The 24,357-nt window shown below is 30.8% G+C and overlaps 1 protein-coding gene across 1 annotated transcript in view; it reads left to right on the top strand.

Annotated features, from left to right (window-relative positions):
* LOC135925080 (receptor expression-enhancing protein 1-like) overlaps nt 1-24,357 on the top strand; it is a 51,069-nt gene that overhangs the window by 4,603 nt on the left and 22,109 nt on the right. The window contains exons 2-5 of the mRNA XM_065460243.1: nt 8,305-8,377; nt 23,098-23,177; nt 23,262-23,382; nt 23,735-23,848. Of these exons, the coding sequence (XP_065316315.1) occupies nt 8,305-8,377; nt 23,098-23,177; nt 23,262-23,382; nt 23,735-23,848 (388 nt within the window). The remainder of the gene's footprint in view (nt 1-8,304; nt 8,378-23,097; nt 23,178-23,261; nt 23,383-23,734; nt 23,849-24,357) is intronic.

The following is a 24,357-nucleotide window of genomic DNA, read 5'->3' as shown; positions in this document are numbered from 1 at the left end:
AAAGAAAAATTTTTTTCTAATTTACAATTTTGTATTGATAAATATATATAATCGGTTTTTGTAAAATCCTTGCACCACATATCAGTAGTACATGGGCAAATATAATTTTATCATTTCTCCAATTTTAGGAAATAATATTTCCTTAAGATCCTCAGTAACTTCGGCTATGTGCCTGCTAACGATTGTGGAGCAAGGAATAATTTTTTCGGCTTCCAATTTTCCATATGTGGCTCCTAAATCGACAAATATTTGTAAAATTAGTCCCTGAATAGCTTGAAAGGGCCTAAAAAAGATAAAAGAATAATTTAATAAAAATTAAAATACATAATATCTCTAGCACAATATTCTACAAAATTGGAGATTAGACCCGATTTTATCGTTTTGTTTAATTGTCTTTTTGAAAATATCCGGTTATTTTTATTATTATCCGATAAATCTTCATAATTTGCAGATGAACATTGATGCCCAAGGAAGAATGATCTGCCACATTTGTTATTATATTTATAGATAGATTCGCAATCATTGCAGCAAATCCAATCTAGCTTTTTGTCATTTTCAATGAAAATGATTTTAAATTGTTTCCACATTGAAGATTTGAGTTTATTGTCTGATTCATTATCTTTTAACTTGTAAAACATATTTTTATATTTTTAGATATATTTTCTTTATTCATAATATAATTTTAAATTAAAAATTAAGTTAAAAAATATTTTTTTATTAAAAATTATGTTATAAAAGATAAAATTTATTAATAATAAAATAAAAATGAAAATGGCAATTATAAAGATAAACAATTATTACTTAAATAAAATAATACAATGCAGATTGCAGACCCAAAAAAGGAAATTTTAAGAGAAAAGTTATATTACATTCCCATAAAAGGAAATTTTAATTTTTAATAGAGAAAAACGTTCAAATTAATGGTGATCAGTAGTGTGGTAAATTAATTGGTTTTACACTACCACGACACTAGTTTTTGGTTTAAAAAATGAACTACCTGGTCGACCAAATCCATCGACCCGATTTATTTTATTTATATTTGAATGTTTTATTATTATCACATCAATATTTATCAACAAAAAAACATATTATTTTATTTTTTTATTTATATAATATTATATTATATTATGAAATGAAATTTATATTATGTTATGAAAATGGTTTGGTGTTTTTAAATAAAAAAAAATGATATGCTGCTAAAAAAAAATTTTCCGGTCATGGGTTACTTTATTTGAATATTTACTGATATGATATGTTGTCAAAATGTAGTAGTAAATAATTGATTTTTTAAAAAGGTAAAATAAATAAAGGTGAAAAATGTAGAAATAGAATTTACGGGAAAGGATGGGGGATAAAAAAAAAGGAAGCTTGGAAAATGGGAGGTTATTCAATGGAAGAGATGAAGCTTAGATAGTTAGAGCGAATGATGGCGGTAGCAAGTCTTAGGCGTAAGAAGAGGGATTCCTTAGGCTGATCGATTTTTTCGTGGATCCGTTTGCCTAATTCTTTGAAAAAACGTTGGGCTTTGCTACTGAAGGTGGTGAGAATGGAGCAGGCGATGAGTATGAATAAGAAAGAAGGGTCTAAGGAACTGTATTTTATGGTTTTCCGGGATTCTGTGAGGGCGAGGGCATCAACGTTAAGGTAAGATGGTGCATTTGGGTCAATGCAGGTTAAGTCCCAAACCAGGAGCTGACCCCTTGACCAGGGGATCAAGGACTTCCATCAGGACGTTTTCCATCGGTTCTAAAAATTCCGGTTGGTTCTAGTCTAGATGGAATGCCTCCTGATTAGAGGGCGCGTAAAATGATGTCATTGCATTTGGTGTGCCGTGAAAAACGGCCACGACAAAAGCGACAATGGAGGCAGTGCCTACCCTTGCTGTCGACACTGGTTTCGCAATGTTTGCATTGATACGGAAGAACAATTTCGCAATTGAGCCGTAGTCCAATAGCAAATCTTAGGTCGTCAGCGGAGAGCAACAAATCGAGGTTGTTGGAGGGTATGGTTTCCAGAAACTCGTAACCAGATCCTTGGTTCAATTGGTTAAAAACTGTGAGATCGTCGTCGTGAAGGCACAATTTTAGGTAAGCGACGGAGCCTTCTTTGAGTGGAATATCCCAGTTTCTCTGTGAACATGAGGAGGGTCGTAGAGTATTTTAAATGGTCTGGGCTTCAGCTAATAAGGGGTCAGGGAAGTTAAAAAGCTAGCTAATGTGTGAGTCAGATGAAATACGAGAGGCGATGAAACCACTGATGGAAAGAGTTAGAGGTGAGCGTAAGCCGATACCCCCGAGCTTGCATGGAAGTGATGCTTGTAACCATGAATTATAGTTAAAGCGGAGATTAAGGATCTCTTCGGCGAGAGATTTGACAGAGATTTCAAAAAATTTTAATGAGTTGGGAAATTTGAAAATTGAGGTGGATCGAAGGGCATAGAGAATTTTAGGAATGTAATAAAAGTTTTTGAGGAGAAAAAAATGCTTGATAAGGAGGGAGAAACTTAGAGATGTTTTTGAAATGAAGTAAGCTGGATGATGCGTTAGTGAAGAAGTGATTGATGGATTCCAGGCCACCGACTGGAGAGCCGAGATGACCGAGGGATGAGAGTGGTTGTGTGGAAGTTGTGGTTGAATGGGATGGAGCAATGAAATGAACAGATCTCAGTTTTTTGTTCGTTGAGTAAGAGACCGATAGCATGGGAATGTGTTTTGATGATGGTGAGTGCCTTAGCAACCTCTTTAGGGGGACCGCAGAATATTCCGTCATCAATGTACCAAGTATGCAGTGGGAGATTGGAAATGTTTTTGACCATTTCATTGATTCCAATGCAGAAAAGTATCGATCCCAAAGGATCGCCTTGTTGGATCCCTTCAGATGTTGAAATTAAATAGTTGTTGAATTGGAGATGAGATGGCTTGGAATATCAGGAATGGAAGAATTGAGAAAAGGTGGGGAAAGAGTGGTACATTTGCGGGAGAAAGTGAGAGCGGCGAATGGAGTTGTAGGCGTTAGAGAAATCAATTTTAACGAGGATTTCGTTACTTGAGTTGGTTTGGAGATGGATACGAGTAGCATGTGTGGCTATTTCGCAGCCACCTTGGATGCCGATTCCTAGTTGGTGAGGAGCTAAAATTAAGGCCGCGTTGTCCTTAATTTTGGAAGATATTAGTTTAGCGACAAGACGGCGAAATACGGTTCCGATTGCGATTGGGCGGATATCCTTATTGGGTTTTTCGAGTGCGATTAGTTTTGCACCTAAAAAGAGTGGTCTGATGGATTTGGGAACGAGACCGTGTGCTATTTTGTTACAAAATGTTGTTAAATTTTGTAAAATTAGGACCTGGCTGACTATGAGGGGGGATGTGAGATCCTGGAGAAAGATGGGACGAAGCCCATCATAACCGGGAGAAGAGTCATGATGGAAGGATAGAATAGATTTACGCACCTCGGCGGGGGTGAAATCAGAAGGAAAAATATTGGGAGGAGGTGGAGGTATTTGTTGCTAGTGGCAAATGAATCATCAGATGCTACTAAGCGAAGAGCGGATTTGATGTTTAAGTTGTTAATTTTGTTGGAAATTAACTTTGCCTTTAATTGTAGGCTGGAGAGTTTTTAGGGTTCATGAGAAGATTTTGTGAGGGTGAGGGGATGTAGGGTTGCGTCTTTGATTTGTTGGGTTAAAGATTTCTGAATCTCTGGATTGGGAGGTTCGAGAGTCGTGAAGGAAAATGTGAAGAGTTTGAGCCAATGATCAAGAGAGGATAAGTTATTTAATAATGATTAAAGGCACGTAGAGAGGGCTTTGGCTACTTGTACTCTGGAGCCTTTAGGAATTCTAGAGATAATGGAAGGTTTGTCGGATTTTATGAAGTAGATGATGTCGCCATGGGTGGTAGGTTGGAGGGGAATAAATGTGGTTGGTGTGTGGGCGTTTTTGGATGAGGTGGAAGAATGGCTGTGAGTAGAAAAAAATGGAAAGGGGATTTAGGAAGGGAGGAGAAGGACGCTTCCCGGAATCAGGACAAACGATGCCATTGGTTTTGTGTTTGGCGAAGAGGCCGGGTTTGGTGATTTTTATGTTTTTAGAGCATGCAGGACAGTGTACCATTATGTGGATAAGGAGAGGATGTGAATACAGAGAGTAAGAAGAAATAATCTACAGAGAATAATGATGTTGTAAAGATAAGGTTTTTAAATATGAAAGGAAAGAATGGGCATAAAGGTTGTTGGGGTTGGTTAGTGTTTGATAGAGGTTGGTTATTTGTTTTAATAAATTTAATGGTTAAAGTAAATAGAAAATTGAAAGACTGGGGAATATATATAAAAGGGGGGGGGGAGGAATTATTTTTGGGTATGTTTATGAAAGGGAGAAGAAGAATTATTTAAATTAATGGGGATATTAAGATGGAAATTTATTAATATATAATATAATAAGTGTTAAATTAATTTAAATGTTAAATAATATAAAATCTATATGTAAATTTATTGATGTATTTTAAACTAATTTAAGGTTAAAAGTTATTTAAAAAAACTAATATATAAATTTATTATGTATGAATGTGTTAATGAATAAGTTTTAAAAATAATTGAAGAAAATAAGAAAGTAAGATATATAAGGTAACTTCTGATGTGTATGAAAAAAAAAGAAGGCAATCCTTGAGTCTAAATTGTGTGGATTGAAAAGAGAGGCTGGGTGGTAGGTTTTTTGAATTGATTTAAAATGTGAGTGGGTTTGATTGTATTGTCAGATAGAATTTGGAAATTGTAAGTTATTTGGATGGGGTGCAAATGTGTGTGGGTATATATTTTAAGAATCTTGAGTAATGCTATATAAATTTTGACATTTTATGTAAAATTCAAAGTCGTCAAATGTAATATCATTTTAACAATAAATTTGCGATTTTCACGCCCAAAATTTTAAAATATAATCATAGTTCATTTGATAAGAATTTTAAATCTTTTTTGAGAAATTCTTTTGTGAATTTTAATATTAATAAACAATCTTTTATGTGAATGAAATCTTTTATAGTTTTTTTAAAATCGTTTTTCTGAAATTATTTTTTAAGTATATTAAAAAAAGTGGTAATTTCAAAATAATTTATTTTTAAATATTTATATCAAACTTTTTTATGTTATTTATAAGATCTTTTTAAGTATAATATTTAATGTGATAATTGTCATAATATTCGTTATTTTTTAACATTTTTGAATTTTTTTGGGACAAAAGGGTAAAAATAAAATTTATATTATAAAGATAATAAATTATAAATTAAATGAAGATGTTCCTTGAATAAATGATAATTATATCTGTATTTTTAAGATATTAGATTTTTTGACGTTAATGGGCAAAATTAATTGTAAACATGTTTAATCAGTAAGATGTGTACCCTAGAAAATTGACAATTATCATAATCGTTCCTATTAAGGTTAATAGAATTTTTTTGACGCAAATTGACAAAAATAAATGTAGCAAGCATGTTTAAATAAAATTTCAGGGAAGATGTATTTTAGATAAGTGACAATTGTCATAATCATTAATTTTAAAGTTTATTGAATTTTTTTGTCGCAAATTGGAAACAATTAATATTGCAAACATATTTAAATAAAACTTCAGTTAATATGTACCCTGGTTAAGTGATAATTGTCATAATCGTTTTTTTAAAGTTTTTTGACGCAAATTGGCAAAAGTAAATGTAGCAAGCATGTTTAAATAAAATTTCAGGGAAATGTATAAATAAGTGACAAGTGTCATAATCTTTAATTTTATATTTTTTTGAGAGTACCGACCAGATCATCGACCCGAGCACCAACTTATACTAACTGAATTAAAAAAAATGTTTACTCTACCCAAGGGAGCTCTGCAAATTCAATTTTTTTTTTGGCCTGAGCCCATTGCAATTTATTAAAACGCTATCTCAGTTATACCTATTTGCAGGCACTACTAACAACCTCCTTTACCTCTGAGTCTAAAAATATTTTAATTTATTTTAAATAAGCTGTTTCGATCCAGCAAATTAACAACAGTAAATATATGATTATTTTTCTGTTAATATTTCGTCCTCTATGCATAAAAATATGATTGGGCAAAATATTCACAATAATATAATATGGTTTGAAGTAGATGCTCCGGTTCATGCTCGGGTCGATGAAAGGAACCATTTTTATAAAAGGAATCTAATATTAAATAATAAATATAAATACTTCTATGTTAATATTGAAATATTCGTCCTCTATGCAAAATATTCAGATTCAGTTCGCAATAAAATAATATAAGTTGGTGCTAGGGTCGATGATCTGGTCGGTACTCTCAAAAAATTTTAAAATTAAAGATTATGACACTTGTCACTTATTTAGTGTACATCTTTCCTGAAATTTTATTTAAACATGCTTGCTACATTTATTTTTGCCAATTTGCGTCAAAAAAAAATTCTATTAACCTTAAAAATAACGATTATGACAATTGTCAATTTTCTAGGGTACATCTTACTGATTAAACATGTTTACAATTAATTTTGCCCATTAACTTCAAAAAAAAACTAATATCTTAAAAATACAGATATAATATAAATTTTATTTTTAGCCTTTTATGCCAAAAAATTTCAAAATTGTTAAAAAATAACGAATATTATGACAATTATCACATTAAAATATTATCCTTAAAATGATCTTATAAATAACATAAAAAAGTTTGATATAAATATTTAAAAATAAATTATTTAGAAATTACCACTTCTTTTAATATACTTAAAAAATAATTTCAGAAAACGATTTTAAAAAAATATAAAAGATTTCATTCACCTAAAAGATTGTTTATTTATATTGAAATTCACAAAAGATTTATTTCTAAAAAGATTTAAAATTCTTATCAAATGAACTATGATTATATTTTAAAATTTTGGGCGTGAAAATCACAAATTTATTGTTAAAATGATATTACAATTTAGCAGCATATCATTTTTTTTTATTAAAAAACATCAAACCATTCTCATAATATAATATAAATTTCATTTCATAATATAATATATATAAATAATATAAATAATAAAAATAATATCATGTTTTTTTGTTGATAAATATTGATGTGATAATAATAAAATATAAATAAAATAAATCGGGTCGGTGCTCGGGTCTATGGATTTGGTCAACCAATTTGGTTGCTTTGGTTTTGGTTCATTTTTTCGACCAAAAACCCAACCAAAAATCATGCTAATTTGACCCAACCAAGCATTTTTACCACACTAGTGATCAGGGATCCTATTTTAAAATGTTACAAAACAATTAACTCAATTCGCTATGTTCTGAGGCAACTATCTAAGTTTCCTCGAATATCAATGAGAGCCTTTTTTGCTCCCCCTCTTATATATTTTTTTAATATATATTTCTTATTTTTGTATTTTTTCATGTTGTTTTAATATAGTTTTATATATTAAAAATAATAGATTTTTATTTTTAAATTTTTACTTCAAATATTTTACATATGATCCGAATTTTTTTTAAAATATATGCTCACCTAAAGGTCTGTCCGCCAGCCAACGCCCCTCCCCCCCCCCATCTAAGTGGGCGGTAGACTGAATTTTTGAAAAATGGACCGGCGGGTGGTTTAAAAATTTTAAACTATGGGCATGCAGGGTAAAAAATTTAATATCCCAGCGGTTTAAAAGAATAGGCATTAAAATTTATATAGGTGGATGTGGGTTAAAGATTTTTTTTAAAGCGGGCGCGTAAAATGTTTTGACTAATAAAGTAAAGAATTTTAGACTAATGGGCGGGCGGGTATTTATTTTTTAAAACTATATACGGGTTAAATTTTTAAAACATTCGACGGGCGGACATCTGGGCTAGACCCTCCATTACAGCCCTCTAGGCCCAACCCAGTCAGAAACAAATTTATTTTTAAAAATAGGCACCCGAAACCATTTATAAAATAAAATCCACAATTCAATTTTTTGCATCGAAAATATGGATTTTTTTATTAACATTTGGTTCAAAAATGGATCGTAAAAAATTAATACAAATATCGGCATCGAAAGTGGGTCGACACAGCCTTAGACGAAGCTATAGTAATATTACTGTATAGCTTGGCAACGTGTGGCGAATGACAAATATGCACGTGGCCATGTGAGTCGGCAGCGCCGTCTAGCCGTAGCCACCTCGAATTATTAATTTACTATTTTAAAAAATTATAATTTCAAATTTGTTGATATTTTTTTTTTAACTTTATCTATTTCGATGTTTTATTAATTGATGAAGAATGTTTCATTTTTAAATATTTTTAAAGTTTATTTTTAATGCACCTTCTAGATTACTTTTCGGTACCCTTTACCCCGCTTATGCTTCATACAAGGCTGTTAAAACCAAAAACTTGAAAGAATACGTAAGAAATGCTACTATTATTTATTTTACTTTCAATGATATATTTTACCAAATATCTTTTTATAAATTTACATAGATGGGTATTGGTTTAGCAGATTTTTTATGGCTAAGCCTGTGCCTTCGCGAATTTTTTGGCTAATCCTGAAACTATTTTTCTTGGCTAAGACTAAGGCTGGATTAGAGTTGGGCAGTACCGCGAATACTTGTATCTAAGATACAAGATCTTTTTGTTATATAAAAATGATTTAACAATAAAAATATTTTATATACTTTTAGAATTGCAATAGAATTGAATATAAACTATAACTGATAATTATAATAAATTTAAATAACATAAGTTATAAAATTAAATTATAGATGTTATACTAATAAAGTATATTACAAATTTAAACCATTTGTATCTTTCAGAATACAAAATTAGATATGATATCGGATCGGTAATCGGCCGATATCAATTTAATATAGGGTCGGATCGGCCTTTAAAAACTGATATCCGATACACCCCTAATCATTACCAATTTTATATATATTTAATTTGTGGAATGATTAACATTCATGGTAGTGAAGAAGATGGTAGTGAAAAATAAATTATTAAAATTAGTTCCCCTGAATCAAATCCAAAATTTTAAATGGGAATTTTTTTTAAATAAAAGTTTAAAAAAAATGTAAGGATAAATGTAAAATCTGTATAAACAATAAATGATAAAGGGTTCAATACAAATTATGTTAACATATTAAAGTATATTATTTATATGTGGTTAAAAGGACATAGGTTATCTTAAAAATTCAAGTTTAGAATATTGTCTACCTTTATTAAAAGCTGCCCAGACAAAAAATTTTGAGAAAATATTTTTCTATGATATGAATATAATTGAGGATTATATTGGCATTTAAAACTTATGGATTGAGGGTGATTAAAAATATACTTCCAAAATATATTATTAAAAGAAACCGTGAATGTTGTACCAGAGTATATAATTAAGCTCAAACTATAACACCAATAGATTTAGCATCTAATAAAGAAAATGATGATTATTTTTCTTTTGGTGAACAAATGTTGCTGAGATTAATAATACAAATTACATTGAATTAGAGGTTTCAAATAATATTAAGAAAGTCGAGATACATTATGAATGCTTTATTATCCTTCCTATTAAGGTAATGTTTTTAAAATAAAATACTGCAATATCTTTCAGCTCCAATGGAATGATTATTTATTATCACAATGTTAAGTACGCCGAATCGGCAAAAATCTAATGATAAATTATTTTAAAAATTTGATCTTATATTATTATGGCAATTATTATCATCGTTATTTTAAAATATTTTCATTGATAAAATGAATTAAAATTAATTTTCTAAATATGTTTTAGTATAAATTTAATGTATTTCGGGAAAATGGCCTATTTGTATAACCGTTTCAATTTTTTGTTCATAGAAATAGGTAAAAATGAATATATTAAGTATTTTAGTTAAATTTTAATTATAATTCAGAAAATAAATGTTAAGAAATTAATATACTTGTTAGTTTGTTGTAAAGTTTATCTCTATATGGCGAGAATATTTAATATTCTAAAAATAAACCCTTCTTAAAAAATAATTCTGATTCAGTGAAATATCTCTACGGTACGGATTCAGAGTTTGCAGTTTAGAAAAAAAAGACTTGTAAAATTTAATAAAAGTACCAGAAAAAGGTTTTTTTAAATTTATTTTACTAAATTTATAATTTACCATAATAATAATTTTATCATTATAATTAAAATAATACAATACAATTTTAAAATAATATTCTATTTGTTTCTATTTTATAAGAGAATTATTATGATATATTCCAAAATCTAGATGTTAAAATTAAAATATCATTTTTTATGCCTAACTTTGACACTGCAATGCAACCTTTCATATACTCGACATTGGTATTGTAGTGTTGTTAAAACGCCGCGAGTCGCGACATCGACCCAAAGTTCGGGTCGTTTTTTTCGATTTCGACCCGAGTCCAAGCCGAAAAAAACGATCTCGACCCAAAATATGGGTCGTTTTTTTCGACTCAGACTTGAAGTTTATTTTTTAAGGCAAATATGTAAAAATATATTTTGCAAAAATGTTAAATTAAAATTTCATTGAAGATATATCATAGGAAAGTGACAATTGTCATAATCGTCATTTTTGAACTTTTTTGAATTTTTTAAGGCAAATGGGTAAAAATATATTTTGTAAACATGTTAAATTAAAATTTCATTGAAGATGTACCATAGGAAAGTGACAATTGTCATAATCGTCATTTTTGAACTTTTTCCAATTTAATTGAAGCAGATAGATAAAAATATATACTGTAAACTTGTTAAATCAATTTTTCTGATGAAAAACCTTGTAAAAATTAAAATATCAATGTTGATAATTTTTTTGGAATATTTTGAAGAAAATGGTTAAAATATAAATTATAAACTAGTTAATTTAAATTTCAATAAAAGCCATAGAAAAGTGATAAAAGTCATAATTATTTTTAAACTTTATTTAATCAAATAGGAAAAATCTTATTTGTAAAACAAGTTATATTAATATTTTAGTGTAGAAGAACCTGAGAAAAAGATTCATGGTGGCAAACTATCTTATATAAATACTTATTTATTTTTGGAAATGATTTTATTTATAATTAGTATTTCAAAACCTGTTTTTATTATAGTTTCCGCTATTTTTTCAATAAAGTAGCGTCTTATTAACCAGTTTTTACAATAATTCGAAATTTTTTTTATTTTCTTCAAAATATTCCAAAAAAATTATCAACATGGCTATTTTAGTTTTTCCAAAGTTTTTCATCACTGAAAAATTGATTTAACAAGTTTACAGTATATATTTTTATCTATCTGCTTTAATTAAATTGAAAAAAGTTCAAAAATGACGATTATGACAATTGTCACTTTCCTATGGTACATCTTCACGACATTTTAATTTAACATGTTTCAGAATATATTTTTACCCATTTGTCTAAAAAAAATTCGAAAAAGTTAAAAAATGACGATTATGATAATTGTCACTTTCCTATGGTACATCTTCACTGAAATTTTAATTTAACATGTTTGCAAAATATATTTTTACACATTGGCCTAAAAAAAAACTTCAAGTCTGAGATTAAAAAAACAACCAAGCTTCAAGTCTGAGTCGAAAAAAACGACCCAAACTTCAAGTCTGAGTCGATAAAAACGACCCATATTTTGGGTCGAGGTCGTTTTTTTCGGCTTGGACTCGGGTGGGGGTCGAAAAAAACGACTCTTATTTTGGGTCGAGGTCGTTTTTTCGGCTTGAACTCGGGTCGAGGTCGAAAAAAATGACCCAAAAATTGGGTCACCTCTGTTCGAGCCGACTCGGTTAAGCCGATTAACAACACTAAATTTAAATGTGTTGTGTTTATTTTATTATGCTTTACTTCGTTGGTAAATTATAAATAACTTGTTATATTTTTTTTACTTACAACTATATTATTCTCTTTGTTTTACACGATTGTAATTATAAACAGAGATTGTTTTTATATGATATTCATAAACTGGTACTAGTCAGTTTTAATGATGGCCAATACATTATTAATCTTTATAAAAATACTTAGATGGATTTTTTTTGGTAAATAAAACCTGTAGTATATAAGAACAAAAAAATATATATCATGGTCCATATTTTTTTTGTTCTAAAGAATTATGATTCTTTTTCTTAGTTTGTATTTTGATTTTTTTATTTCGTGAAATTTTACTTCGTTTGTAGTTTTTCGTTTTACGGCGACCACCGTTTTGTTTTTAACCTAATAAAATTCGGTTTTATCTATAACCAGTATGTTTAATAAAATGATGTTTTCTTCTTTCTGGCCTACCCGCGACGGGAGTTGGATACGATGACCATATGCCCACTAAGTCCAGTCCCCCAGTCCCAATCTCCGACAGTCCCGGACCATCATACTCCGTCGATCCATCCCCTTCCCCGATGGTTGAAGAGCCAATGATCGTGGCTCCAACCATTTCACTGGCGCCTAACGTGCATTCTATAATCTACGACCAAGAGGAGGCAACAGATCATTGCCTCGAACGTTTTATGCTCATCCACCGAAACCAGACTGACCAAAATCAATTATCCTTATTCTTATCATCTTGTGGTCACATTTTATATAAAAAGATAAAAATGACCTTTGCTCCAAAATCCATGGCTGAGCTATCAATGCAGGATATAAAGATGATTCTTGGCAGCAATAATAATAACCAGGGGCTGTCAATTGACAAACTTCGCCATCGTACCCAACAGGATGTTGAAACCATTACCTAATATGCGGATGCTTTAATTGCGTTAGCTACGCAACCTAGGCCTCAGCTGGGATCTTTTCCATTCATCCCAATTCGGAGCCGGAATCCAATCATCCAAAATACGAAGCCGAGTGATTACATCGGATAATTTAATTTTTAAGGGAAAATTAAAAATAGCCCAAACATGGGAAATACCTGATCACTTAATTTAAGCAATCCTTGTAACCAAACCCACTATAGCCATAACAATATACCCATAAGGTATAACAATGCGCAATACCCACCCCACCGAAATGTTCAGCGTAATAAAAATTCCACCTGTCAAGTGGGGTAACCGTGGACATTACCAAATCGATTGCCCATTTAGACAAACATACAACAGTTTCCCCACAAAATCTTACCAATCATCTAGCCTGGTACCACCAAAGTATAAAAAGGGGAGAAATAAATAGTACAGACTCATAAATGTGATGAATCAGACAACAGCAAGAACCACCCATTTCTGGTAACCATAAAGATAAATAATATACCACTGGAAATGGAAATTGACACTGGCTCAGCGGTATCCGTCATCGGAATTTTCCAGCTTATTCCTCACGATAAAACTAACTTAATTCTAAAATCATTCTCGGGACAGACCATACAACCAATAGGACACTTCCCCGCGATAATAAAATACCATTGCAGTACATACTCAGGTAAAATACTTGTAACAAATGACAACCACACATCCAAAATAAGAAAGAATTTACTAAATAAAATACCCAAAATCATACATGATATCATCCAAAAATAATGAAATGAAGTAGCTACAACAGAATTTTTTACGAACATTTTCTGATACCCTTGGTAATCCCCCAACCCCGATTCATCAAACCCCCGAACTGTACCCTATGCACTAAAATCACAAATCGAACTAATACTAAAAGACTGGGAAAACAAAGGGATTATTAGTAAATGTCTATACAGTAAATGGGGATTACCAATTGTGCATAATTAAAAGGCGCCTATGCATAGATTACAAAATTACTCTAAATTCGTTGGTCATTGCCGAATATTACCCGATCCCCCGAATTGAAGACATTTTTGGAACACTACAAGGGGGCCATTTTTCCCGTGATGGATCTAAAAGAAGCCTACACCCAAATACCAGTCACAAAAACCACAAGTGAACTTGCTAACAATTAGCACCCACCTAGGCTCATTACGTATTTGGACGATATTCTGGTATCAGGAGAAAATAGGAGGAACACTGGTACAATTTACATCAGCTCTTCACACGATTGTATGATTTCTATTTAAGGATAAAACTGAGAAAATGCCAATTAGCGCAACCATCGGTGGAATATTTAGGACACATTATTAATGCAGACGGGTTAATCCCGAGTCCTAAAACGACAGAATCAATCAAAAAATGTCCTGTTCCAAAAAACGTCCACGAAGTAGACCCTTCATTAGACTCTACCTACTACGCAAAATTTATACCACAAATGCCTACCATAGCAAAACTGCTGTACGATCTATTACACCAAGGGGTAAAATTTAACTCGGACCAGACCAAGTCGGACAGCTTCAACTCCATTAAGACTCTACTGTTATCCCCCCCCCCCAAAAAAAAATTTTTCAAAAACAATTACAATCTCGAAACCACCTGACCCTATCGTGTGATGCTTCCACTGGAGCAATTCTATCACATCTAAAGGATAACGAAGTTGAAAAACCAAAGCATATGCTTCCCGAACCTTATTCATAGCCGAAATCAACTATTCAACCGTAGAGAAGGAAGCCTTAACCATAGTTTTTGCGGGTAAGAGAATCCAGCAATTCCTCCTAGGTAGACAATTTACCATAAACACCGACCATAAACCGCTGCTAGCCATATATGGAAAGCTAATTGGGATCCCATCCATGACTTCCTTAAGGTTGCAACGATGGGGAGTCGCACTATCAGGGTTCAATTTCAACACCTGCTACAAAACAGAAGCATCAAATATGAAGCCGACGTACTGTCCCACTACCGCTCTTCGAAGTAGACCACCAAGACGAAACCTGAATAAACCAAACCTAAAAACACCTGCTACAAAACAGAAGCATCAAATATGAAGCCGACGCACTGTCCCGACTACCGCTCTTCGAAGTAGACCACCAAGACGAAACCTGAATAAACCAAACCTAAAAACACCTGCTACAAAACAGAAGCATCAAATATGAAGCTGACGCACTGTCCCGACTACCGCTCTTCGAAGTAGATCACCAAGACGAAACCTGAATAAACCAAATTATACAAACCTAAATTAAAGCCTTTACTCGAGACAAAATAAAATCCAGAACCATGCAAGACCCTGAATTATCACAAATCAAAGAAAACATACGAAACGACTGACATCCAAAGATAAGAACCACCGAATTACAAAAATTTTGAAATATAAAGAACGAGTTGTCGATAGACTGGGAGATAATTGTCCGGGGAACCAGATTAATCATTCCAAAGTCCTTACGACCTGCGATATTGCAAGAATTTCACAGTGGACACTTGGGAATTGTATGAATGAAAGAAACAGCCAAGAAGTATGTCTGGTGAGCCCAATTAAACAGGGATATCACAAAATCAGCGAAACATGCAACCGTTGTCAATAATTTAAAGAAAACTCCCCACGGATACTATTCCACAACTGGCCCTTCACCCACACAGTAGGAGAAATGGTACACGTCGACCTTGCAGGACCACTCACAACGTACATCGTAATTCTGGTAGATGCCTATTCCAAATGGCCAGAACTCGCCTGAATAGCAGGACCGCCCTTGCTTCTAACCACATTGTTATACATTTTTACTCACCTAGGATACCCCCGGCCTCAATTTTTAAGCCACGACCAATATTGTGACCTCCATGTAATAACACATATTTGCACCCTGCCATACTCCCCACAAAGTAATGGAATAGGAACGATACGTGAACTTTTAAAAACACCATAAGATGATTTTCCCGCACCGAAATTTAAACCCAACTGACCAATTTTCTAATAGCGTATAGAAACACTCCACATCTGGCCACAAAACAAATACCCACAATGCTATATGGGTTATTCCATGTCAAATGAGCAAAAAAATCAAGATTTTCGGCCGACCCCTTTCAATTTCGATAAAAAGTTGTAGACTGGTTATATATGTTCCCATTAGATTATAAACAAAATTTTAGCGCATTAGCAACTATATTAGCCGAGATAATCGGGGTTAAAGGTCCAAAAAACGTCTTTTTTTGCTTTTTACTGATGTCAAATAATTAGTTTTTAATTTAAAACTAAATATGATTAAATATTGAATCTAATATCAATAGCTAAGTTAATAATTTATGATTATGGCGAAAACATCAAAATTAATCTTTTATAAAATATGGGTCATCTTATGGTCAGTTGAAAACTTGAAATTAATATTTCGAAATGTATATGATCTCCGATTTTTAATTTTTTTAAGAAATATTATCCGTTTACTATTTTTTAATAATTTCTTCAACAATTAGCATGGCTGGATATTTATTTTAAAAAATATTGCGATTTTTATACTTTAAAAAAAATAGATGGCGCTATATATAATAGTTTTAATATGTTAAAATTTATTTTTTTTATTGATTAAAAATATTTTAATGTATAATATATCATAAAATTCGATTATATAACTTTGTAAACCTTATTCCCCTGAGATATTCGCAGGATAAAAATTTTAATAATTTTTTTAATATTTCAATGTAAATTAAAAATAATTAAAAAATCCGACTAACATGCGAACAAAAAAGCAGTATTAAAGGAGTGCAGGAAAATTATTAAGGGAAAAATCGAAAATCATATAATTACCCGGCCTACCCCCCATCCCCCCTCCAGACTAAGTCATACCCATCAAGACCAAGAATGTTATAAAATTGTCATTAACCAGAAAATTTCAAAGATTTTTAAAAAAATTTTAAGCAATATAATTAACAAAAAATTAACTAGTTATAAAATTTTGGGTATCAAATGAATTTGAGCATTCTCTATAAAATTTTTGATTAAAGTCTTTGAATTTTGAGCATATGTTTAACACTGAAAAAATTAATAAAAGTAAGTCAGCTGTTTTTATCTTTTCTTAAAATTATTAAAAATAAACTGATTAGCAAAATTAATTAGCGAATTTAATCGATAAATCACAGTTGCTAAAAATACAAATTGATTTCTTTAATATTTTTTCACAAACACCGATTCATATCTTTTACATATAAATATTTTTACTTGTCGTTTAAAAATAAATAAAATTTTTTAAATGAAACCCTTAAAAGATAAGATAAAATGTTGCAATCCACTGAATAAAGTGAATCATAAAAATTTTAAAAAAAATTTAAGATCAGTTCTTCCATGGATGCTTAATATAAATAATCATTTATATCTTCAACAAAAAATATGTAATTCGTGCCGATACCAGTTAAGTAAAATTGGTCCACACATTCCCGAAGAATTTATATCCCCAATAACCCATAATCAGGATGCCTTTGAATCGATTAATGAAACATTACACAATATTGGAGAATCACCAATTAAAAGAAAACGTTTAATGGAGAAAAAATATCTTAAAAATAAAATTCAAAAGATTGAAAAAGCAATAAAGATTAAGGTTTTAGAAATATCTGATTCCGAGATTGATAGTCCAATGAAAGAGGAAATTCTTATTATATTAAAGGATAACTTTGATAAATTATCAAAAAATCAACAATATCAAATTCTTACAATTTTGCCTCAAAGATGGAGTGTAAATAAAATTCAAAAGGAATTCAACGTAACATCATACATGGCAAGAAAATCTAAAATGATGGTAAAAGAAAGTGGAATTCTTTCATTTCCAAAACATAAGGCAGGAAAGACACTAAACGAAAAAACATTTAAACTCGTCAAGGATTTTTATAGTTCTGATGAAATAAGCCGACTCATGCCAGGAATAAAAGATTGTGTATCTGTTAAAGGCGAGAAAGAACCAGTTCAAAAAAGACTTATATTAAATAATCTTAAAGAAATATTCAAGATGTTTAAGGAAGAATACCCAAATATATCAATAGGATTCTCTAAATTTGCCGAACTTAGACCAAAAAACTGTATTTAGTTGGAGCTAGTGGCACACACACTGTTTTGTGTCTGCGCTATTCATCAGAATGTGAAATTAATGACAAATGTAATAGCTGAAATTACAGCGAGAAGATTACTGTATAAATTCTTACAACTATCTATTGGCACAAATTATTTGTAATCCATCTCAGCCAAAATGTTATTTAACAAATTGTGATCAATGCCCTGGTATAGAATCTCTTAAGGGACAATTATACCAATTGTTTCAGAGAAATCGTATAGAATATGTCACTTAAACAATGGATCACGGTGGATAGAACAAATCTTGAAACTATTATAAAGTCCGTTGATGATTTTATCGATTATTTATTATAAAAAGTTTAAATTTTACTGCGTCACTCGTTTATAGTTAAACAACAAAGTTTATTTTTGAAGAATTCCAAAGAAAATTTAAAAGATGGGGAATTTTTAACAATTCTAGATTATTCTGAAAATTATTCCTTCATTTTACAAGATGAAGTTCAGGGATTTCATTGGAACAACGTGCAGGCCACTATACATCCATTTGTAGCATATTATAAATCTGGAGAAGATTTAAAAAATATAAATTTTGTTATTATATCCGAATCATTAAACCATAATACTAGTGCAGTCCACCTTTACCAAAAAAATTTATTAATTTCTTAACAGCCAAATTTAATTCTAAACCAGAAAAAATAATATATTTTTCAGATGGAGCCGCGTCTCAATACAAGAATCGCAAAAATTTTCTGAACATATGCCTTCATAAATACGATTTTAATATTCCTGCCGAATGGCATTTCTTTGCCACTGCTCACGGCAAAAATGCATGTGACGGTATCGGGGGAACTGTCAAAAGATTAGTTGCCAGAGCTAGTCTTCAAAAACCAAATAAAAATAAAATCCTAACCCCATTAGAATTATATAATTATGCTAAAGAAAATATTAATGGAATTCAATTTGAATATATATCCAATCAAGAATATATCGAAGGGGAATTAGCCCTTCGCAAAAGATTTAATTCTGCGCTGCCCATACATGGGACCTTAAAAATTCACGGGGTTATTCCCATTGATCAAAATAGACTAAAAACCAAAATATATTCAAATTCTAAAAAATATAATATAAAACAAGTTTCGTTTTTAAATGAAAAAATTATATTTAAAAATATTAATGGATATGTAACATGTGTATATGATGATAAATGGTGGTTAGGATATATAATCGATAAATATGATACAAATGAAGAAGTAAAAATCCGATTTTTACACCCTCGTGGACCTTCAGCCTCATTTAAATTTCCCCTGAAAGATGATATTTTAGTGTTACCTAAATCTCATATTCTTTCACTGGTCAATCCTTCTACTCCCACCGGTCGAACATATATATTATCTTCTGAAGAAATCTCACAAGCTAGCCAGGCTTTGTGTTCCTTTAGATGAAGTAAGATTTAATTAATTTATAAACTATCTTAATTAGGCTAAATTTGTGAAGATTTTAAAAATTTATGATCTGAATTACAAATAAATATATATAATGGGCATTGTAATCGATTTAGTATGATATATATACATTAAAATATTTTTAATCAATAAAAAAATGAATTTTAACATATTAAAACTATTATATATAGCGCCATCTATTTTTTTTAAAGTATAAAAATCGCAATAAATTTTAAAATAAATATCCAGCCATGCTAATTGTTGAAGAAATTATTAAAAAAATAGTAAACGGATAATATTTCTTAAAAAAATTAAAAATCGGAGATCATATACATTTCGAAATATTAATTTCAAGTTTTCAACTGACCATAAGATGACCCATATTTTATCAAAAATTAATTTTGATGTTTTTGCCATAATCATAAATTATTAACTTAGCTATTGATATTATATTCAATATTTGATCATATTTAGTTTAAAATTAAAAACTAGTTATTTAACATCAGTAAAAAGCAAAAAAAGACGTTTTTTAGACCTTTAACCCCGAATATCTCCGCTAATATAGTTGCTAATCCGCTAAAATTTTGTTTCTAATCTAATGGGAACATATATAACCAGCATACGATTTTTCATCAAAATCGAAAGGGGTCGGCCGAAAAGTGATTGATTTGACATGGAATGACCCATATCTAGGACGCGAAACACGACGTCCATCAGACCTCCTCCGGGAGAAATCGGTATCCCGCCCCACCCACTCCCCAATTCTCTCCGACATAAACAACGGTGATCTAATATGGGTTCGAACACCCCCAAACGTTACCAACTCAAAATGGGAAAAAGAAATCATAATTGACGTTCAAGGATCTGTCGTTTATTAGGAAACCACTAACAAAACCCAACGATACCATCGCCGAGATATCCGACCCCGATTGGAATCCCGAAAGCCAGGAAAAAGGGGAAGCACAGGAAGATTCAGCCACCAAGACTCCACTGAAGTACCTATTAGGTCCGAAACGCCTTCCCACCAGCGTCAACACCGATTCGAGACGTCGATCACTTACTTTCCCAAGGCCGTCGAAGATCCTGCCAAAATAAAAAATCACTCGATTCCCACAACTCCAGGCAATTCTTTTCCGGTAGACCACGTCCATCGTGTAGGGATGAAAAGAACCCTCAGATTCTCCAACCCGATTGGCGAACCGTAGCGTTTCTGAACGAGCAGACCCGACAATCTAAGGAGAACCCGCTAGTCCTTTTGAAACTCCTCCTCAGGGTAGCAGTATTTAAGCGGGGAGGAGAGTGGTGGTCTAACGAAACATCGTTTTTTGACATCATTCATCCCCTACCCCCCCTACCCCCTTTTATTTATGTACTTTACTTTTTGTTTTACACATTATTTATCCACCTCTCCTCCCTCTTCCCTTTTATTTGTGTATCATACATTATTTTTTTTTAAAAAAAATTAAATTATCATAGGAATATAAATCCGCCCTCGGCGGTTATGCGAAGGCCGTGTTATTTTTTTATAGAATTAAGGTAGGAATTATAGCCGCTCTGAACCGGCTTGGGCAGCATATGCCGTTTTTTTTGGTTATTGTGTAGGTGTTTAATTAAATTAATTAAAATCTGCCCTGACATCGCGGTGCGGCCTCATCACTCATTTTTGTTAGATGTTTTGTTTTTAAGTAAATGAGCTTAGGACTAATCACCGCTCTAATTCAGCGGTGCGGCGAAGGCTGTTCGTATTTGACATTTTTAAGTTAATGATGACGTAATTTGCCCTAACCCAGCGGTATGGTGAACGCTGTTTATTTTATTTATTTTGATAGATAAGATAGGAATTAAACCGCTCTGATTCGGCGGTACGGTATATGCCGTTCTTCCTTCTTGATTGTTGAATTCTTTAGTTCTGCAATACGCCCTGATCCGACGGTGCGGCGATAGCAATATTTAAGCGGGGAAGAGTGTTATGCTTATTTTATCTTTACTTCGTTTTAAATTATAAATAACTTGTTATATTTTTTTTACTTACAACTATATTATTCTTTCCTTTGTTTTACACGATTGTAAAATTATTATAGAGCTTGTTTTTATATGATATTCACTTGAAACTGGTCCTAGCCAGTTTTAAGGATGGCCAATACACATATATTCTTTATAAAAATTCTTTAATAGATTTTTTTTGGTAAAATATATATTCATGATCCATATTTATTTTATTTTAAAGAATTATGATTCCTTTTTTATTTCGTGAAAATTTGATTTTAACCTATATGGAATAAATCGTTTGTTAGTTTTTCGTTTTACGGCGACCACCGTTTTATTAACCTAATATAATTCGCTTTTATCTATAACCAACGTATGTTTAATAAAATGATGTTTTCCTTTCGGGACGACCCGCGACGGGAGTTGGATGCGATGACAAAAAACCCAGGTCCTGTCCCCCTGTCCCAATCTCTGACAATCCCAGACCATCATGCTCCGTCGATCCCTCCCCCTCCCTGATGGTGGAACAGCCAATGATTGTGGCTCCATTTCAAAATGTTTAAAAGTAAACTAGTTTTCCTAAACGATTCCTAAGTTTGGAATACACTCCATATGATGAAAATACTTTACTGAAGCTGTAGATTGTTTCATTAAAATGGTCCTGCTAAGCTGATTTTTTTTATATTATTTCATCTGAAGTAACTTTGTTAAACGAGTCAGTATAGCTTGGAATTTTACCATAATTGATAGATAAGAGATTGGTTGAAGATAAAATTAGTTACGTTCCATTTCCACTTCGGTTTCATTGTTTGTTAAATTTGAAACATATTTGGGGGGCTAGAAGATAGGAGAAGAAATGTGTCTGTGAAAGTATTATAATAATGTTGATTTTTATATTGATGGATTATAAAAACAACCATATAATAAAAATTAAATGATAAACTAATATAGATATAATTAATTTTTTTATTTTACTAAATAAACAACATTTTTAAAATGATTAGATTGCTTATTTGATTTGTGGAATATTTTGTTATAAATAATTGATTTATCTTCAGAAAAGGGGAATAACCCATATTTATCTTAATGTAACTTAAAAACTAGCCTTTATTAGAAAAAGGGAGGAGAGGGAGAATTTTAAAAATGTTAATTTTTGAAACATACTAAACAATTGCCACAAAACTAATAATAAAGATTATTTTAAATTAAGGATATAACGAACATTTTAAATTTGGCTAATGCATCAAGACACCCAATTAGGAAATAACATTAGATATATTAAAAATAATCCGCCATTATTTTTTTAGTCAAAAAAATAAAATTTTTAAATTTGGTTTAAAATTTTTAGTTGAGGATATTCATAAACAGTATTCATCTTAGAAAATCAATGATTTTCTTTCCGACTCACTGATATCGACTATTTAAATTTTCTTAAACAGTTTGCGCATATCATCGAGTTTTTGATTGACAGTCAGCTTTTCATTTAACAAAATATCAAATTAGCCCATGATTTATCAAGATATATTTTTCCAATAATTACCTGGCAGAATCTCCTGAATCATTAACTTTTTGCTTACAAGGAAATATTATACTAAGGTAAAGAAAAATTATTTTATATGATATTTTCAATCTAAATCTGTAACTTCTATAAAATATTAGTATTTAATAAAATAAAATCATGTTTAAATAAAAATAATCGATTTTTTAAATTTTTTCAAAAAATTTACATATTTAACCAACCTTAATAGATTTATACTTGAAACGAATTTTAAAAAATTTTGTTCTATATTTATATTTTTGTTAAAACCAAAAATAATGAATTCCCCCTACCCTTTCCTTAAAAATTTCTCCATCCATCCCTTAATGACCATATTATATTATAGTAGTTCCTATTTTATATAGGTTAAATGGATGATGTATTGGATAGTATTTGCTCTTTTTACATGTGTAGAAACATTTGCCGATGTTATATTATCATTTTGGTAAATATTTTATTATACAAGCTATAAAAAATGAAATAGTATAATTATATCGTATAATAACAATATGTATTTTTTTTTCACTAGGATGCCTCTGTATTATGAAATAAAAATTTTATTTTTATTCTGGTTACTCTCTCCTTGGACGAAGGGCTCCAGTTGCTTATATCGGAAATTTGTACATCCTGAACTTTCTAGAAGAGAAAAGGTTTTATCTTATCATATTTATACCAGGCCTGTAGAGGTATCATCGCCCCTACACAGGTTTATATTTTTAACTCGGCCCTGGATTTTAAAATGTAATAATTTGCAACCGTTTTTTAAAATTTTTCTTAATAATTTTGGTCGTTATAATTGCTTCAAAGAAAAATCGAAAATATCCTTAATCTAAATTTTTAACCCGTTAATTGATATAATTTAAGTTTAATTTTCTTACTCAACAGGGATTTGATCCAGATCTTTATTATATTAAGATACTATTAGATTGGTATTATGTCATTATATCCAAGTTATTATAAGAAGTATCCTGCTAACAATTATATCCTGTTTTGAATATAAAGGAAATAGACGATCTTGTGGCCAAAGCAAGAGCTCAAGGCTATTCTACTCTTGTCAATTATGGGGCGAAAGGTTTAACTTTAGCTTCAAAATTTGTGGCTGAAATTGCTCTTAAAGTATTTACATGTATATAATTATTGCTAGACATTTTTAGTCTTAAAATAAGACCCGTTTCTAGCTCTTTAAGGGGCAAACAAAAAGAAGGGGTTAGGGCAGTAAAGAAAATAGACAAAAAAAATATAATTTTGATCAAATTTGCTAGATGGAAGATTAGAATTGATTTATATCTGAGAAGAAATAAAATGATTTAATAATTTTACCAATATTAGATGACAATAACAATGTTGATTTAGTTTAATTAGATGCAAATTTAATTTTTTTTAAATATTCAATTTATTATTCACATTATAAATAATTAATTATAATTTTAAAATATTAATTGATTTTTTTAAAAAAAGCAGCTAATTTTAGTTACTACTCGAAAAATGTAGCGACGCTATTTAGGTACTTTTTTATAAAAGTAGCATCGACATTTAAAAAGTTAACGTGCTACAGATACTACACTTCTTTTATAGCTACTTTAACAGCCCATAAATTTTCACACTAAAATCTGGACTATTATCTT

Source organism: Gordionus sp. m RMFG-2023, chromosome 2 (assembly GCF_954871325.1).
Source record: "Gordionus sp. m RMFG-2023 chromosome 2, tfGorSpeb1-WG-v2, whole genome shotgun sequence".
In the NCBI taxonomy this organism is placed as follows: Eukaryota; Metazoa; Nematomorpha; class Gordioida; order Chordodea; family Parachordodidae; genus Gordionus; species Gordionus sp. m RMFG-2023.
The sequence above is the reverse complement of the archived record's forward strand: the minus strand, read 5'-3'. Positions and strand labels throughout refer to the sequence as shown.